Genomic DNA, 21484 nt, shown 5'->3' with positions numbered 1-21484 from the left:
AAACTCTGTCTGTTCTCGATTTTAATATTTCTAATAGGTATTTCTTGGTAAAAATATTTTGGTATTATAACCCGCACGACCCTCTTACATGTAATTTTCAATCTAAAACAAGGTTACAGAATATAGATGTTTTGATCTGGCAAAGGAAGCTGGCTATTCAGGTTAACCATATCAGTGGATACCAGAAAACCTGGACTGGAATGAGGCTATAATGAAAATGGGCCAAAGTATGTGGATAGACTTTCACCATACTAGGGCATCATTAGAAAAGGGGAAATGGAGTAAGTCTATTCTACCATCAACACGAGAGGTGCTCTGGTTTGTAGAGTCTCCTTTGACGAGGAATGAGCTTAAGTTAAAACTGAGGCTAAGTACAGGACACACAATGGGCAAAAGATTTGATGAACTCATGGGAAGAAGCGAATCGCTACTCTGCAATCACTGTCATGTTTTAGAGGACATTGTACATTTTATAGCACTACAATGCCCTAAATATGAACTTCACAGAGTACAGTTGCGAATTGCGGATATCTATGAGAATGTCGACGAATTGAAAGGTGTCCTGGCGGTGGGTAAGACGGAAGAGCTAGGCAAAATTGTAAAGTTATTAAACAGAATAGGAGTGAGGACCTGATCGATGGATCCCCTTCTAGAAGCGAAGAGGTGATTATGACAGCGAGTCGCAGTCAAAGCCTCGGTAAAATCATAAAAAAATATAGATGTTTAATAATTATTAGTTTGTTTGTATTATTATCTAAATTGCGGTAACACTTTTTCAAAAGAGAAAAATACCACTCCGATAGGTACAGTTAAGACGTATCTTTTAAATAGGTACGCAAACATGGATACAAAGCAAAGAGATTGGACTCCTTTCTTTTGGACGTCTTTCAATCTTTTTGATACAAAGCGACAATAATAAAATTGTCACTTTGTATTTTTGTCTAAGAAAATAAAATTATTTTATGTAGACCAATCTGACACAGATAAGAAACCTTGGACTTATGTACCAATTATAATAGTGTGCCTCGTAATGCCCAACAGATTAATATTGATAATTCTAGGTGCAATTTTAATGTTATTTATTAAAACTAATTTCCTGTGTTTTTATTGTGTATGCAAAAATATATCAGCGATCAGGAATAATAATTACTATGGTTTAGTTTTTACAAAACATTAAAAAAACCTACGAATGTGTCAAACAAGCGACCACGTAACCTACAATAATGTTTATGTTCTTCTTGTAAATTATTAAATTCTTTTTTGACGTAATAATTGAAAGGTATAATATTAAACAAAGGAACTGTTTATCAAACAACGATTACAGCTCGTAAGTACTCTAATTTTATCCGAAATAACGTGAACTACTATAATTTCTTGGACTGCGTACTATAAATAATTCGAAAAAATACATGGCAACACTCTCCTGATGTCTATGGTAGATTTGTAGAAGCCATTTTAGTCTATGCCATTGTATATTAACCTAGAATAATTCAGCGCACACGTGGTCGTGAAGCTATTGACAGTTTTGATATCAAATACCGTATACAATGGAAGTAAAAACTGAAATAATCGATGAAATATCTGACGAAACGGCGGAGGACATCAGCGACGGTGCATACCAATCGATTGACCTAAATCACTTCAAGAGCAAAGGTCGATTTGACGTGACAGTCAAACAGGAAAATATCGATGACATCAAAAGTATCCCCTTAAAAGAGGTAAGTAGATTCATATTTTGTTAAGGCGAAAGTATTCACAATTTTATTGTGTTAACAAATGCGCATTCAGTTTTTAAAAGAAAGCATGAATATTCTTCAAGGTTACCTAGGTACCTAATATATTATTATACTCTTAATTGACACTATAACATGCCATGAGTTTAAATGACAATAGTGTAGTGAAACATTAATGTAATAGTAGAAGTGAAACGATCAAAAATCTATCCATACTTTGAGAAAATATCACAATAATGAATCATACCGTACCAAGAATCAAACTGTTATCACCGAATGAAAGGCTAGTCTCTTTCGCACAGGACCACGTCTGTTTACAAATGTAGATAATATAATACGACGTATTTGCTAGTAGTATTTCGTATTCGTATATTATAATGTAATCATTAGTTACTTAAAATAATTTTTCTTTGTCGGAATATGACAGCTGTCGGATGTTCAGCTTATCCATTTCCTTCGCATATTTTTGTTCGCAAGCGGTGTGCACACAATATAAACACTAATAACAACCGATAACACGAAACACGTTTAATTAGTGTTAAGTGACATTCTTGGCATCTTTGCTTTAAATATGTCATATACATTGATATGGGTACTATTAGATGAGGAGTTCCCATACAAGTGTCATTTTAAAAATGTACCACAAAAGAAGATATTACGAATATCGTCTTATAATATTTCCTTGTAGGTATAATGCGTTAAGACCGTTAACATGGATTCCCGAATTTCACCCGTATTGCCCTGGCTGTAAAACTAAATTTGCGTTTTTGGAATAGTGAAACCCAAAGCTTGCAAGCTACCAAAAATTCATGTCTGAGCGGACAGAGCAAGTCGTCATGCGCTGACTATTAGTTAGAGTAAGATGCAAGCTAGATCGGGCTTACTCATAATTATTGCCAGGTCGTTTTCGAGACAAATATTAAGTGAGCTTATATGGAGTTAAGTTCGCTGATATTAAAACAGTACACTGGCCGAGTCGCTGAAAATCGAGCGTCATTTTAAGAAGCATATGATTCATCCCGTAGTATATCAATGGTCATAATATAGCAATCGACCAGGTAGGTTATTGGCATAAATAATTGTTGTATTATGCATTCTACTGAGAAACATATCCGAATATGTTTAACATTTAATTTTATGCTGTGGGTATTTTTTTTTCTAAAACTGACTACAAAAGTATGTTTAGTGTTTAAGTACGTGCAAAAAATCGATGGGTATATTATTTTTCATTGCAAACGCTGTAATAATGGGCTATTTTGCTATTTAACACCGTTTTTTTCATAACAAACTATATCCTATTTAAATGGCGAGGGTGGAGATAGGTTATTGACAATGATGTCCCATTGACTACTTTCTTTCAATTAAAAAATATCAATACTTTCTGAGTTGTTATGGTTATTGTTTGGAAATGGATCCCCCCTACTATTTGTCTGTGAGCGTTCACGTGTGTGTAAAGCAGGCTTACGTCTTAATTTCACATTAATAACAGTATGACAGCCTTGAGCCGAGCCACACCGGGCGACTCTGGTCTCGAGACCAGACTGATGCATGCAGTTATATGGACCATGCCACACCTGGTCGCCCAGTAGTCGCGCAAGTAATAAAGTCGGGCGATCAGTAAAATCTCGTTTTGCGCTCGGTCTGGTCTCTCTGGTCGGGCGACCGGTAGCGATGTATGAAAACATATAGCTATGTATTGAGTGCTGCCACACTGGGCGATCAGTCGCGAGAAGCCACGTCTCGGAGAGAACGTATTTTTTGCATACTTGCGTGTACATTCAATATTATTTTTATTATTGGCTGCCTCTCTTGCAAGTCGTCCGAGTAAATCGCCCGAGGAGACCAGTCGCGCGACTGGTCTCGAGACCAGAGTCGCCCGGTGTGGCCCGGCTCTTAACCACATCGTACTATCGTACTAACACCAACATTGCTTTTGAAATTATGTCACTCTTTCTTTCAATAGGGTAATTAAAAAGAAAATAATTATAAATAGTTATCCTTTTAATTTAGAAACACGTCAGAAACATACCTATTGGAAAAAGTCGAATTCGATTTGCCACCTGTACCTGCCTTACCTAATTACGCTGAAATAAACAAATAGTCACACAAGTAAAACGTTCCTCATATTTAAATTTCAATAAGTTGATGCTTTCGGTCATTGTACGGTGCGTAGTGCCATACTGTTGAAACCGCATCTCGTTCGGATCATTGTCGTCCAAATTTTCAACACGAACAAATCATTGATCATGATTCGGTTTCTAACGATCTCCATTGACCGTGATGCTAGCTCCAGCCTCATCTTTGAATAAATAAGATCCGATGAACCCACTTGCTTAACGTATTAGATCCGAACGCTGACCACAAACACAAATTGAATCTAAATTCTAATGGATGTATTATTACAAATTGAATAATTAAAATATGTATTTGTCAGACCCAGGATTCGAACTTGAGTCCCGCGACATTATAGATCGACGCGTAAGCCGCTCAGCGATCGTTACATTATTCTGGTGATTGTAAATTATTTTATCAAGACATATTAATATTAGTAATACAGTTGCAGAGTGAACCTACCATATTCATGTGTTGAGTACTTTATGCTATCAGATGTTTGCCTTCAAAACTATAATACTTTTGTATGTAATTATATAGGTGCCAAATATTGTACCATAGTTCTATCAGAGTCTGTTTTATGAATTTCATTTTTCATGTTATAATATGTAGGTGCATATTTTTTACCTACTAGATCACTGGTCGCCAAACGGTCGCTCGCGAGCTACCGGTAGCTCACGCAGGATATTTTTATAATTTTTATAGATCTCAAATTTTATTATTGGACTCCGAAATATAATATTTCTCGAACTAAGTTTCAATGAGTGCCACTGTAGAATCTGTATGGCCTTCCGTCCCAAGAGAAAAGAATACAATTTAAGTTCGAATTGCGCTCAAAATAATGGCATTGTTTTTTTCTAGGTTATTTATGTGAATCAACGTTTTCCACTATCGAGGTGGTTAAAAGTTAATATAGAAACATACTCAAAGATAATTGCATTCGGATGATAAAATGTGGAGGAAAGAGAATGCCATTCTTTTTAGTACTTATATATTTTTACTTTTACTCATACTTATTTCAAGAAATTTTTCAATTATTGTTTTGTTTATAAATAAATAATTTAAAGTAGGTACCTACGCATTTTATGTATTATTGGGAGTCCGATATCCCAATTTATTTTAAGTAGGTAATATAATAATATGTATTATGTATGGTACGATAAAAGACGATGATAGAAAATTTTAAAGAAGGTATATGTATAAGTAGCTAACCAGACAATTTCAATTTCTGAAAATATTTTACATTCTAATTGAATTTGGAGACCACTGTACTAAATCATGCGGGAACATTATTTATTTACATCTAAGTGGTTAATATTTTCATTTCTTATCGTCATTTTTACTCTCCCTTCTTTACTTATATTGTCTGAAGATGTTGAAAAACATAACTTACATGGAATAGTATAAAACATAATTTAGAATTTATATGATTGACTTCAATGATTTTGGTTTCTAGGTTTCTACCAAGGGATTTATCACAAGTCATCAAGATACAGATAAGAGTCAACAATCCTCGCCTGATGGAATCCAAGATCGACTGATGCAGTATTCGGAAGTGACAGTAGATAAACAAAACATTAAAGAAGAAATATTCAAACGAAACACTCCAAAGGTACTTCGACTTATTTTAACAAGGGTAATGTGATTTGATGTGCAGCATTGCAACGCAGAAATCGTCCTTTGTCCAGAAACGTTGAAAAATATCTAAAACAGATAACATAATTTAGAATTTATTAGAACGATAATTTTGGTTTTCTAGGTTTCTACCAAGAAATTTTTCACAAGGCAGTACGATACGGATAGGAGTCAACAATCCCCGCTTGATGGAATCCAAGATCGAATGATGCAGTTACAAAATGTTAAAGAAAAAATCTTAAAACCAAATGCTCCTAAGGAACTTCGACTCATTCTGACAAGGGTAATACATTTCTCCCGTAATATGATTTTAACTTTTGTAACGCAGTTTTGGATGCGGAAATGCTCTAAAATATGACAAAATGATTCACACGGGCGTGATGGCTGATTAGTGTCTTTTAATTATGTAAAATAACCTCGCTAGCAGTTATACTTACTAGTAGTGTAGGTATTTGAGTTTTAAAACTAATGAACATAGGGACCTACCTAGCTTGTACTGTCAGACAGTTGACAGTGCTTAATAGGCCGTCAATGGAATTAGGTCAAAACGAACCGTTTATGACGGTCTCACCTTACGCCGGAACCGTTTATTGCCGTAATAAAACTTGTCGAGTGTTCACCCACTTGTCTGCGAATTTGTATATTCGGGTGCCGCTCTGTTCCATAATGCTCCATTCAAATAACGGTGTTTGTACATGCACGTCTATTTGAAACAAGTATTCCTTATAAAACAGAAAAATATTTTTTCTCTATGGTCAGTTTTTGATGTCTATGGGCACATAACTGTCAAATAAACGATAATTTTTCACATTCTGCCGCTAGATAGCCCTAGAAGTCCATATATTTTGAACTCGCTCAATTCAATTAATACTACATAAATGCCGAATTGAATTAATATAATAATTACAATATGAACAAATGAAAGTAAACGGTTATCGTGATAGTATACCTACCTACCATATAATTATTATGCATAAATCGATTCCAGCATAATCATGTGAATTGAGTTGTTCAAAATATTATTTTATATTTATTTGATTTTCATGAATCTGCGTCTGATGTGTATTTACTAACGAGACTCTTAAATTCGAAAGCGTCGCCGCTTTTACGAAATTTGCGGCATTGTAGATTAGCTTCATCTACGAAAGCAAAGTTTAGTACCTACCTATAAATAAAGCATTCATGATTGAATAAAATGAAGCACCAATTATAGGATCAATTGTAAAATAGATAATACCATTAGACAATAATCAAAATAATTCACTGAATCATAATGAAATACGGAAGAAAACAAGTACCTATAACAATTATCAACAAACGCGAGCTGTCAGTTGCAATCTGTCAAAAATCGACTCTGCCGAATTTAGCAATCGGTTCGCTAAACTTATGGTAGAGGGGCATTAGGTGTTGGGGATCGGCGAGATGCTTATGTACAAAATTTCCATGAACGCAATTATACGTTTTGCTCGCCATCTGGCGTAAAATTGCATTCGAAAATATTGGATGAAAGGCCCCTAACATTTTAAAATGATTTGTGGCGTATGGCCACCGGAGACGGACGGTCGATTTTGGGCCACTTTTTAAGGCGTCAATTATGCATGGCTTAACATCGTATACCAGCGTCTTCATCTAGCGAGACGGCTAATATTCCTCATTTGTCAAATCTCAACACTTGGGAGGCAAATTAAGAAGTTCATATAAACTGCCAAATTTTGATTTCAATAAGTTAATGTTTGTGTTTGTTGTACGACATGTAGTTTTACAGGGTGTTCATCCAAAATTTTCGAATGCGATTTTACGCCAGATATATAATACGCCCGTATAATTGCGTTCATCCAAATTTAGTACATAAGCATCTCGCCGAACCCGAACACCTAATGCCCCTCTACCATAAGTTTAGCGAAACCGATTGCTAAATTCGGCATTGACAGATCGCAACTGACAGCCCGCGTTTGTTGATAATTGTCATAGGTTCTTGTTTTCTTCCGTATTTCATTATGATTCAGTGTATTATTTTGATTATTGTCTAATGGTACTATCTATTTTACAATTGATTCTATAATCGGTGCTTATTTTATTCAATCATGAATGCTTAGATTATAGAAAAATGAATGCTTTATTTATAGGTAGTAAACTTTGCTTTCGTAGATAAAGCTAATCTACAATGCCGCAAATTTCGTAAAAGAGGCGACGCTTTCAAATTTAAGAGTCTCGTTAGTAAATACACATCAGACGCAGATTCATGAAATCAAATAAATACAAGTAATATAATATTTTGAACAACTCAATTCACATGATTATGCTGGAATCGATTTATGCATAATAATTATATGGTAGGTAGGTATACTATCACGATAACCATTTACTTTCATTTGTTTATATTGTAATGATTATTTATTCAATAACGTTTATTCGGCATTCGGATTATCCGGCCATAATGTAGTATTAATCGAAAAATAAAAGAAATAATATGAAAGTAAATGTAATAGCGAGTTCAAAATATATGGAGCACTAGGGATATCTAGCGGCAAAATGTGAGAAATTGTCATTTATTTGACAGTTAAGTGCCCATAGACATCAAAAACTGACCATAGAGAAAAAATATTTTTCTGTTTTAATATAAGGAATACTTGTTTCAAATAGGCGCGCATGTACAAACACCGTTATTTGCATAGAGCATAATGGAACACGGCGGCGCCCGTATATACAAATCCGAAGCTAAGTGGGTGAACACTCGACAAGTTTTATTACGGCAATAAACGGTTTCGGCGTAAGGTGAGACCGTCATAAACCATTCGGTTCGGCTTATTTCCATGGAAACCCTATTAGCCTGTTGAAACCGCATCTTGTCCGGATCACGGATAACGCGAGCTCCGGCCTCATTTTAATAAATAAGGTTCGATGATTCCACCAGCATGTAAACTGCATAAGCCAGGCATGTACGGTTTTTTCTAGATAAGACTCCATATGCGCTAGTTTTGCTTTTTAACAAACCCGTTTAGCCAAAAACGAACGTCGTTGCTTAAGTATAAGATTACCTATTCGGAATCGCTATTCGATCTTCATTATATTCATGATTTTCCGGACTATATACTGATTATTTAATGTCAAAAAGTTTGCGCAGTATCACAGTTCGGTTTGACAGTTAACCCTTTCGTAAATTCTATGTAAGCAAAAAATAAAACTTTTTTTCCATTGTGATATCTTGAAAACAGAAAGGTTATGAAATTTCATGCGAATCGAGTCAGTTGTCGTTCCTAATTATAATATTTCACCTGCCATAGAATATTAAGTCTCGAATGTCTTCGTCGTTAACGAATGTAGTTATGTGCAGTGGTTAAAAATTCATATCTAAAGTAAGTAAGATATTCTTGGTTCTCGTTGCATGCAGCGTGTATTTTAGTGTGGATAAATGATTTCATTCCTCACCCATCTCTGTCTTACAGCCTGTCCACATGGCGCGATTCCCATCGCGATTTACGCTCGAGAACCAGAAATGTCTTCCGTCCAGATGCGTTGTAGTTTGCGCGTTTCAAACAATTAGGTGATGTAATTCATTATTGAATCGGCATACAAAAGAAACGCGAGCGTAGAAAAAAGCACTACAACTCTATAGTGATGGTCGGTTCCTATGATATTTTGTGTTTCGCGATTACTTTCTATTCCTATTCTCGCCACTTTTCAACCTAGGTGACGTAATTTATTAGGGAGTACCAATAAAAAGTCTCGCGTTCGAGCGCCAAGCGATCGTATTTCATTTTTTAATGGCTATAAACGCTGCAATTGTCCAGAATCTGGCGTTTGCAGGCGTTGCGCGAGAGTCGTCACGCGCGAGTGCTTGTGGACAGGCTCTTAGACTATACAAACAAAAGATTAGTGAAAACTAGTGGGCGTATTTAAAAATTAATGGTATTTAATAATAATATTGCAAATTCACGAAATATTGAAACCGACAGTAAAAGTTTCCACTGGGTATAGTAATTTTCTGTTTAACTGAAATTCCGTAATATGTTATATTTAAATATTGTCCATAGTAATGAATCGAGGATGCTTCAAAAAATTAAATATAAATAATTCTGATTAAGTATTTTTGTCGCTAACGTTTTGCCTTTCGGCATCTTCATTTACTATGCACACTCTTCAATGATACGCTGTCACAGAATATTAGCGCCTGTACACGTGCATGGATTTATTTGTACCAGTACTTAATATGTATTTTAAACTATCGCGATAATAACTGTTTACACGTAAACGTGCTAACTGTCTCGGCAATTTAATTTTTCAAGAGTAAGCGAGACGCGATGTTGTTATTTTATGGTACTATTTGACAGGTTGTGAAAATCGGTTAACCTCAAAATGAGACTGCGCGGTGTAGTTAGTTTTTTTTACCAAGAGGTACGTTTCTATCGTTATATTGAGCAATCGCAAATATTGCATATTCTAATTGTCGCGTGAAAATTCAGAAACTTCTGAACCTTTTTTGATTCATGCATGCAATCTTGCATAATACGAAACATTAGAAATGAACAGCGCACGGTTGCAGAGTAAATCTATTTTGTTCGCATCAGTCAATAACTTCGTTCAATCTGAAATTTTGCATTCGAATTATAACAATTTCTATAGGTAGTGGGCATCTAGAATCTTACCATAACTATTGCATCTGTGTATAATTTATCTGGTTTTGGATGTTACATGTAGTGGAAGTGGAATGGTGTTAAAAATAATTTAGAATTTATAATAGAGTCCGATTATTTTGGTTTTTCTAGGTTTTTACCAAAGGCTTTTTCACAAGGCACCTTGATACAGATATGAGTCAACAATCCTCAGCTGATCTAATCCAAGATAGAATTATACGGTATTCTGAAGTGACGGTAGATGAGCCAAATATTAAAGATGAAATCTCAAAACTAAATACTCCGAAAGAACTTCGACTTATTCTGGGAAGGGTAAAACACTTCACGCGCAATTTGATTTGCAGCATTTGTAACGCAGTTTTTGGATGTGAAAATGCTCTAAAAAGTCACAAAACGGTTCACACGGACGTGATCGCTGATCAAAGTCAAGACAATGTATTCTCGCAACTTAGACTTCGCAAAGCACATAAAATGACATATACTAGTGGAAAACCTTATAAATGCAATATATGTTCATATAAAAGCATGCGACATAATCATCTTAAGACACATATAATGAGACACACTGGTGAAAAACCTTATAAATGCAATATATGTTCATTTAGATGCTCGCAACTTGGTCATCTCAATACACATAAAATGACACATTCTACCGAAAAACCTTATAAATGCAGTGCATGTCCATATAGATGCTCGCAAATAAGTCATCTCAAAACACATAAATTGACACATACTGGTGAAAAACCTTTCCATTGCAATATATGTTCATATAAATGCTCGACATCTGGTAGTCTGAAACTGCACAAAATGACACATACTGGTGAAAAACCTTTTAAATGCAGTGTATGTTCATATAGATGCTCGCAAAGCAGTCATCTCAAAAGACATAAATTGACACATACTGGTGAAAAACCTTTCCATTGCAATATATGTTCATATAAATGCTCGACATCTGGTAGTCTGAAAATGCACAAAATGACACATACTGGTGAAAAACCTTTTAAATGCATTGTATGTTCATATAGATGCATGACATCTAGAAGACTTTATTTACATAAATTGACGCATACTGGTGAAAAACCGTATGCGTATAAATGTGATGTGTGTTCATATAGATCCTCACGACACAGTCATCTCAAAACACATAAAATGACACATACTGGTGAAAAACCTTATAAATGCAATGTATGTTCATATATATGCTCGACATCTAGTAGTCTGAAAACACACATAATGACACATACTGGTAAAAAACCTTTTAAATGCATTGTGTGTTCATATAGTTGCAGGACATCTGGTAATCTTAATAGACATAAATTGACGCATACTGGAAAAACCTTATAAATGCAATGTATGCCCTTATAGTTGCTCGCAACCCGGTGATCTTAAGAAACATTATGTGACACATACTCATGAAAAACTTTATAATTGCAAGGTATGCTCATTTAGTTACTCGCGACTTGGTGGTCTTAGAAAACATGAAGTGAGTCATGTTGGTGAATAACCTGAAAATCTAATATATATTCATATGCTCGTTCACATCGTCCTATGCTTAAAATACATGACATGTTGAAACCCCTTATCCATGTATGTTAGTATGATTATATGCATTTTTGACCGGCTGCCTGGGAGTAGGGCATATTATAATGTTTAAACGGTCGCTGTGTCGGGTTTCGCTCGAACGACTGCCCTTTTGGTGCAATCTGTTTTTGTCACCTTTTTTTCATTGAATGAATCGATGAGTCATTGTGAGTATTGGAATTTACAAAATAAATTAAAAGTATGTCTTGTTTCCTACCAAAACTGTCGAACATAATATAACGTGAAATCATCCAACTTTGCCCACTTTTTAATATATTTTTTACCCAAAAAAAATATGTTAAGCTAGCATATGTACAAAACAACCAATTATTTTAGGAAATGCTTGAATTTTTAAAGGTCTAATAAACAATACTCGGTAGAAAAAAAATATTTAGGCAATGTTTGCAACACCTTGGATTTATTCATACAAATATTATTAATCAAGGGTTGTCCCGAACAGAACATCTAGTTGAGGAATACAAATATTATAGTTATGTATAGGTATGTACTAGTTTTTTTTATTGTTTTTCTTTTCTTTTATTAATGTTATGTTAGACTCTAAGCCGATCATAGTTTATTTAAGTATTCGAATTGAGATGTAAAGATTGTATACATTTTTGCAGGGGTCAGTCTCTGAACCCTTATAGCTTATTTAAGTACCTACTATAAATTCAACATGTAAAACTTGTATATGGCTTAATTAAGCAAAAGAAATCTAATCGTATGACATGCGATCTTACGATAGTTACCTGTGTCAAAAGAATTACAATGTTAACATGACATGCACAAAAGCTAGCCGTATGATTTCCGATATTGCACATTGTTATAATTAAAATCAATTTTTTATGATTTATTTATTAAGGAAACAAACAGTTACATATTATTGTTAACAAAAATTTAAAATATAATAATGAAAAGTTATTGCAACCACCAAAGTTTCCACGTATACGTTATAATATAGTTAAGCCTTACAAGATAGAGAGTAAGAATAACATAAATATAAAGAAATTACAATACAAATTAAGAAATAATGCTCTGTAGGTTACATGACCACAAAAATCGTTTTAACCTAACGCTATTGTTATTACAAATTAATAAAACAATGCCATATACGTCTACAAAGTAAAGTATGATACATGGTATTGCAAAAGCATAATTGTTCAAATCATAGATATCGATTTCGATCGATTAAAGATAAATACAATAATTGTAACACTTGTCCTCAAAAGTTCATGTTCCGAACAATCGCAAAATGTGGTCATCAGTAGGTCACTGCTCCTGCCAAGCCCTCCGCATGGTCTATGGCATGAATTGATTTTGGTGAGTTATGTTTTGCCAAGTGCATAGCCAACACGCCAGTGTTGCCATAATATCATTTATAAAAACATCGCTTATAAAATTATAACATCGGAATAAATTTTCGATATCTGGCAACACTAAGACACTTACGCATTCACACATATTTTTAAATAACCCAGGAAAGGGTCTAGGAGGAAGCGTGAAGGGGGCGAGGCAAGTGCGTGAAAAAGTTCGTCATGTTTTGAGGGACAAACACTTGCAATAGCTCTCTATATTTCTATAGTCTATATTTTTCTATAATCTAGGGCCCCTGCTATTGTGTGCCATATTACAAATAAAACAAAGCCACCTTTCATTGTTAACAGCGGTATAAATACGCGAAGTGAATTAAGACTAAGGACACTCGTTTTGAGACGTTCATTAGAATCGATTACTTAGGTAAATTCCAAGAATCCGCATTATCAGCATTTGTTAGCATTGCGTTTTTTAATCAATTATTTCATCAATCAGTATTTGTTTATCTGTATAACTGTGCACCTGTCACTTTTGTAACCTTGAATTAATAACGACATTTATAAATTTTATGTGGATAATTTCATTGTCACACGTAACCCTATCTGATTATCGTCATTTCAACTTCACTACCCTCGTTCCTATTCATCATCCCCATAAGGTCCATCAATCACATATATTTAACTACACAATTAAAGTGAATATTATAAAATACATGAATAGGTGATGGTCCCAAATCCAATAACAAATGGACACAGAGACCATTATTTAAATCGAGCAGTAATACATTTATTTAAAATCACATTAGGACAGAGGAAAAAGAAGTTAAAAATGAGACAAGAGGAAAAAACAATTACCTAGTATTAAAGAACGGAAAGAAAAAATAATTGTATAAAAAAGAACAGTTATTAAAAAATAAATTGTAGTTTAGCTTATTACTAATATACTTTGAATATGTGGCATCAATTCGCCAAGTGGATATTTAGTCTCGTTAAATATTAATATGTTTCAAAATATACTTACAATACAAATTGAAACTTAATTATGTTAATATTTTCACAAATTATTTGATCCCTCGTGAAAATTTTTCATTTTGACGCTGTTTCAGCTAAAGATAAAACACAAATAATTGAAACATTAAACGCAATGTGGCCTTAGGTAAGAACACAAAAACACGTGCGTTATCTTTGATTTCATTTTTGCAAATATGAAAATGTAAACAGTTTATTATTTTTATAATAAATTTTATTACTGAAAGGTCCATTTACCCGGATCACACAATGTTAAAACTCCAACTTTTTTTGGTTGCGTTCGTTTGTGCAAAAAATGCTGTTTTCTGATTTTTATACTTTTGATAAAATATGTTTGTGAAACCATTGTAAATATTGCAAAATTGTATGAAAAAAATATATGATAGTCGCCACATTACTGTGTTTTCTCTTTTTGTACTTTAATTTGTCACCGAAAATGCACTAAGTCAAGTACTACCTTCATATTTTTTTCCAAAAAGTAGAAAACCTGCGGTTATTTTTTAGTACCACATTAAGAAATTTGTAGCCAATAAAACGATCTGTAATTTGAAATCTATAACTATATTATGACCTTTTGTAGGTATATATAAAAAAAGTTAGGTCCACGCAAACCTTCAAACTCGATTATCTTAAAACTAGTATTTTTGACTTAATGCTTTTTCACAGTATACCCACGGTGTGTAATAATTAATTGTATTGCTTGCTATGGAATCTGATGCGTGGGGCTTAGATATAATTAATTATTTTCTTCAACGAATTTTCGAATTCGGACAAAATAAGAATTACGTTAAGTTTATAGATGACACTTCTGGCTATCTGATATAATTTTTATATCATAAGGATTACAATTTAGAAGGTTAAATTTGATTCCTAATAAAAATTAATAGTTATGGGTGAACGAATTTACTTTCTTATTATAATTGACATTAGTGTCCAGAATTAAGCTAAGTACGCGCTGTACGATTTTCAATTGTTTTTAACATTGATTTGATAAAAACAAAAATCGATTTAAATTAAGCCATGATTTTAGTATAAAAAAATGTTCAAATTATGATTAAAAAAATTGCAGGAGGCTATTAACTTTTTTGTAACGTTTTTTTATGCCGTTAGTATTTTGAATCCGCGATGTGTTTAAATAGGTACCTACCTAAATTTACCTACATGTATGTATTCGGCCCATGTCGTGTTCTCCATTTAATGACTGCTTTGCAGGTAACACCTTGCAGCTTGTGTTGGAATCCAAAGCTTCTGGCTTCGCTATGTTAGAAGGTAGTAACTGTCTTCTGATGCCTTCCGGCCTTCAGAATAGATGTTTACATAGGTGTCGGCGGGTTTGCATGGCCTCCGTCATAATGTTATCGCTCCTGGACGTCGCAAGTTTTCATCAGATAGAATTGAGACTAGGTATTATTGTTCAATGCGTTTATTTCTTGCCAAGAGGAGAAGATACAGCTTATGTCCATCCGATGTTTCTGGCAAAAGGGCGGGATCTGAATGGCTGCTAGAGTGACAAAAAATGCCTCCAACGGCGCGAGTAGGTATTTGGCTGTAAAAATGGCTACGTTCGTATTCGAGTAAATCTCTCAGAGGCGGATGACATCGAGGAACTCGAATATGAAGATATGGGTATAGTTTTAATGTCATGCGAGCGGTGACGAGGAATAAGAGTAGGTACTTACATTATGTAGATTAGATAGGTAGGTAGGAAGGTAGGTACCTAATAATGTTTTCAAAGCGAACGACACCGGCCGTTGGACAATTATGTGAATCAAATGAATAACTACCTACATTATTTTAGTTCTAATAACAAGAACATTTTGACAATTTAATTCAAAACGAACGTTCCAAACTGATCTTATCCTATATTTAGCTATGTCCCCGCACCCACGCCCAAAATTGCGCGTCCATGCAGCCAAGCGCAAGCGCTGTCATATTCTGACTATAGAGTGCAGAGAGAAGGTGGCACTAAAAGGCGACGAAATAAAATTTAGTTATAATAATATGTGTGATAGATTAACATAACAACTCATTGAGAGCAATGTAGGTATGTTGGTAAACAATCTATGTACCTATTTAGGCGAAAACTTCCATCGAATGATTTGGGTTTCGGCAGCTAAACGATTCACTGAACAGCTAACTTCTGTTCAGAACTGGTCTGAAGTTTCATACCAAACCATTTCTGACTTTCAGGGAATGGTTTGATTTTCGCTGGAACAGTGAACCAAACGCAAATCTTAAACGGTTTCCGGTTTACCTACTTTCTACGATAATTATTTTACTTATATTGTCTATGGTCACGCGGATGAAAACATCACTGGATCCCCCTTAGTCAATTGTCTATTGACACGTCTGTCATTCTTCTTCCCTACATATAATTGTGATATTTTGCGTCAATTAAACTTCTTAAAATGGATGTAAAACGTGAACTAGATGGTTTTGAATCTGACACAGAAGTCCAGCAATGGTTTGATGTGCCAATAATCCATCCAAACAATCCGCTTATAAAGATTTGTGTAAAGCAAGAGAATGCTTATGATGCCAACAGCACTATTGAGGTTAGGTTTTCCAAACTTATTAATCATTTTAAGATTGTGTTTATTCTACGTTGAAGTGGTGTCTTACTAATGCAAATAAAACAGTGGCACGATATATTGGACTTTACTAACTGAAACATGACTTAATAAATTATACATCGTAATATTGACACTTCACAAGGATCATTTGTCTAGATACCTACCTACCTATAGGTTCTGCGTCTCTGTGACTGCTGGTTTACTACTTTCATTAATCTGAAGACAACTTTACTATAAAACGTTTATTAATAGTAAGTAGACAGTATCGAATCATGATAATAGGTCACGTACAGAAACGTTCATGTGTTTGCGCACAACGCTTAATAATACTATATAGGTGTAAACACGTATTATAAAATACCTTCTGTCTTGTTTTTCAGAGCCCTGTAACCAGCTGTGCTGGTATTAAAACTGAGATTGATTCTCTCCGAGTTGGTTTCAAAGAAGAATTTACCGAAGACAGTGATCCGCAACCTAGTTGCTCATATTCAAAATGCGAGCCAATAAATCAGGTACCTACTTACCTATCCATACAATATTTCATTAATATTTTAAATATGTAAATATTGTGTAATTCACATCGTGCTTGTATGAGATCATTTATATTAGTCTCCGTTATTATTATATCATTGGATACAAATTGTATTTTGTAAGAATATGTTTTATATAAATTTAACGTATCGATCAATTGTTTGGATTTTACACTCCTTCAGTGTCTTGTTTTAGGATACTAGATTTGTGAAAAAGACTGCCTGTTATTTTTATTAGTATAATGGTATTTTATTATTGACATTCATTGATCTGCCTAATTAATTGGGTCGAATTAATTTGTCGCATAATAAATCCCGGTGCTGTGAGTATCTACAGCAGTGTTTGCCAAACGTTTTTACTTCACGGCACACTCGTGAATGGGATTTGTACCGCGGCACACAAAATGCGTTAAAAAGGAAATATTCCTTATTAATATGAATAAAGGAAATCATAGTGTGTGTAGATCCTTTTTTTATTATTATTTTATGAACAAATATGTACACAGGTGGTAATAATTTTATTAGTAAGATGAAAGCAATTGATTTTTAGAAAGAATTCTGTAAAATCTGGCTCTATAGTAGATAAACAAACACGTAACTCCACATCTACCATTTGTTACTGTTCTCCTTTTACGATTTCATTTCCACGAGTGCTGCAAAACCAATTTCGCAAAGATACGACGATTCAAACGGCAACAGGGATTAAATGGCTGCTGTAGATAATTGACGATATTGACGCCAAAACGATATCCAAAATGCCGACAACCTAGCTCAGAAAATGAGGCTGTGTGCTTAGGATTGTTTTTTAGATCCTTTCAAATGTCCTCCTTTGTTAATGTCAGGTGTGTACCGTCGAATCTTGAGAACGGATTGATCACCCACTGGTACATTAGATAATCATCATTATCCACTGCTGGATAAAGGCCCCGCCAACCTTTCTCCAACTCTCTCATACACTTCTCCATGCCTCGCTGTGCCAATTACTCAAGATCATGTGATTAGCAGTTGCAACCCTATAGATCTCTATTCGATATCTTATGGTATTAAAATTTATATGATAACGCAGTTCTCAAGGAAGAAAATTCTTGTCACCCAATTTGAACATCACTTCAATTTGAGCACTGCTGGTAGTACATCGCGAACAATATTGGCTTCCATTGGTTTATTAGCATAAACCAGTGACTCCACGAAGTTTTACAGGAAATAATCCAGATATATCAAATCGCTCGACTTTGTAGGAGGTCCGTTTTTTGAAATTAACTAAAGCAATCGTTTATAATCGGTTCGCGAAAAAATATAAATGACAATCGTGTCGTACTAACCTCATCAGGCGGCGGAGAAAGCCGCTCCGCGAACTTCTGATTTTGATCGCTTAACAATGCTTGAGACCACTGTAGCGAGAGAATATTTCATCTGATAGAAGCATATTTGGTGTCATTTTGTGTGTAAAAAAACAAGCTAAGTACTATACTAACAAACCATTTCATTGGAACCAACAAAAATGCCTGTACCAAATAAGAAACAAAAACTTAGTGGAGCTAGTAGTAGTAATTCTGAATGACGGTGAAAATGGAAAATCGTTCAGTTATGGGAAATCTATAAAAGAAGCGTGGTTAAAATGCTTTCACAACCTTTTTGAAAAATTTGAAAACAAGAAAAAATATATTTGAAGAATAAAAAATATGCCTTTGTCTAGTAACACGGTGAAAGGTAGAAATCCCTCATAATAATTTGTAACCCTTTTTTAAAACATTTCTTAAAAACCACTTTTTCATTTTTCCTTATAAAAAACTGCTCGGCACGTCAGACAGTCAAACGATTATATTTTGAAAATTTTGGCACGCGTACCTACGTATAATATGTTTGCTAATACCGTGTCTAGGTATAATATTTCTACCTGGATCTTTTACAAATAATGAACTGTTATTTAAAAATCTCATAATTGAAATTTATTAATACTTTTAAATGTATTTTTCAGATTATCGCCAGAAGCACTGTACCGGCCAATGTTGCGATTCGCATATCGACCTGGGACGTGACTGAAGCACAAGCGTCTAGCGAATACCTACACATTGAGGAACATGATATTAAGCAAGAACTAAAGGAACATATGGAAAGGTATAAAGCTGTCGCCTGTCGCAATAGTAAACGTGATATTTTTCAATCGAAGAATATGGTTAAAACCGAAGTATTAGTGGCTGTTATACAACTGGAAAAAAAATCGTTTCATAAACAAAATTTTGTGTGCAGTATCTGTTTTGATTTTTTTTCATCGTTCGACTTAATGTTGCTTCACAAAGCGATACACAAAACCACAATTGCCGATTCCGTTGCAAGGCTGGTTAAATGTGACGATGGCAATGACATATTAAATGGACGACTCACTTCATACCCGGCGCGCACGAGAAATTGTGCATGAAAGTCATTCACAGATGTATAGGTAGATGTCACGTGACCATTGACGTATTCGTTTCCATTATGCGATACAAGCTTCGAGAATTTATAGTAATATAACCTTTATTGTAATGGCGTATTAGTGTCATGACTCATTGCGTTAGAAACAGATTCTCGGTTACTTACGACTTCTCGGAGATTAGACGCAAGTGAGCCCAACGAATCACAGGCGACTGACTGTCCAATGGTTCCTGTAATTCAATTGCATTGCATAAACATTCATCAATATCTTAAAATGGCATTTTATAAATAATAAATAATACTAACACATGCAAAGTGATATCCCATCTTTCTTGGAGTGTTTAGTAGATTTTTTTACGATTTTTAACTAGGCACATTGGCATTTTGTAACACAATAATAACGGTGGAGTCGAAACCTGACAGTCAGAAATTTTGTATGGGTAGACCCATCGGTGTCGCCAGACCGCTTGCAAGCAGAATGTTCATTTGAGCGTAGTATACCGATATTAAAATATGAATTTCGCCATCCGGCAGACCTGACACAAAGTGAGTGTCATTTTATTTTCTAGATGCTTCGTCCATATTAATGTCATTGGACGATGGTCATTTTTCAAGATTTCGTTCTGGTCACGTCATGAAGTCAGTCAAAATGACTTTTTCTGATGAAAAGCCATTTAAGTGTGATGAGTGCAATTACTCATACAGATTATCAAGTAACATGAAAACTCACAAAATGACTCATTCTGGTGAAAAGCCATTTAACTGTGATAAATGCAATTACTCATGCATACTATCTGGTCGCATGAAAATACATAAAATGACTCATTCTGGTGAAAAGCCATTTAACTGTGATAATTGCGATTACTCGTGCACGACTTCTGGTAGCATGAAAACACATAAAATGACTCATTCTGTTAAAAAGCCATTTAAATGTGATACATGCAATTACTCATGCAGACGTTCAGTTAACATGAAAACACACAAAATGACTCATTCTGGTGAAAAGCCATTTAAATGTGATATATGCAATTACTCGTTCAATCAATTAAGTAACATGAAAACACATAAAATGACTCATTTTGGTGAAAAGCCATTTAATTGTGATAAATGCAATTACTCATGCAGACAGTCTAATAGCCTGAAAATACATAAAATGACGCATTCTGGTGAAAAGCCGTTTAACTGTGATAAATGCAATTACTCGTGCACTAGTTCTAATACCATGAAAACACATAAAATGACTCATTCTGGTGAAAAGCCATTTAACTGTGATAATTGCGATCACTCGTGCACGACTTCTCGTAGCATGAAAACACATAAAATGACTCATTATGGTGAAAAGCCATTCAAATGTGATAAATGCAATTACTCATGCACACAATCTAGTCACATAAAAACACATAAAATGACTCATTCTGGTGAAAAGCCATTTAACTGTGATAATTGCGATCACTCGTGCACGACTTCTCGTAGCATGAAAACACATAAAATGACTCATTCTGGTGAAAAGCCATTTAAATGTGATATATGCAGTTACTTAAACAGACATTTAGGTACCATGAAAATACACAAAATGACTCATTCTGTTGAAAAGCCATTTCAATGTGATAAGTGTACTTACGCATCCACAACGTTTGGTAGCATGAAATTGCATAAACGGACCCATTCTAGTGAAAAGCCATTTAAATGTGATATATGCAATTACTCATGCAAACAATCAGATAACCTAAAAACACACAAAATGACTCATTCTGGTGAAAAGCCATTTAAATGTGATACATGCAATTACTCATGCAAACAACCAAGTAACATGAAAACACACAAAATGACTCATTCTGGTGAAAAGCCATTTAAATGAGATATATGCAATTACTCATGCAATCGATCAAGTAGCTTGATTAAACACGAAATTACTCATTCAGGTGAAAA

General features: G+C 34.5%; 2 protein-coding genes across 2 annotated transcripts in view; both read left to right on the top strand.

Moving 5' to 3' along the window:
- Positions 1–21484, top strand: part of LOC147077451 (uncharacterized) — a 460029-nt gene that overhangs the window by 110783 nt on the left and 327762 nt on the right. The gene's annotated exons all lie outside the window — the stretch shown is intronic.
- LOC147077457 (uncharacterized) lies at positions 1529–5689 on the top strand. Its single transcript, XM_085941699.1, has 3 exons — positions 1529–1718; positions 5302–5486; positions 5605–5689. The coding sequence occupies exons 1-3, from the start codon at positions 1548–1550 to the stop codon at positions 5687–5689; spliced, it is 441 nt and encodes a 146-aa protein (XP_085797825.1). The 5' UTR covers positions 1529–1547.

This window comes from Rhyacophila brunnea, unplaced genomic scaffold (assembly GCF_057557595.1).
Source record: "Rhyacophila brunnea isolate RB1 unplaced genomic scaffold, BYU_Rbru_1.0 scaffold_13, whole genome shotgun sequence".
Lineage (NCBI taxonomy): Eukaryota > Metazoa > Arthropoda > Insecta > Trichoptera > Rhyacophilidae > Rhyacophila > Rhyacophila brunnea.
The sequence above is the reverse complement of the archived record's forward strand: the minus strand, read 5'-3'. Positions and strand labels throughout refer to the sequence as shown.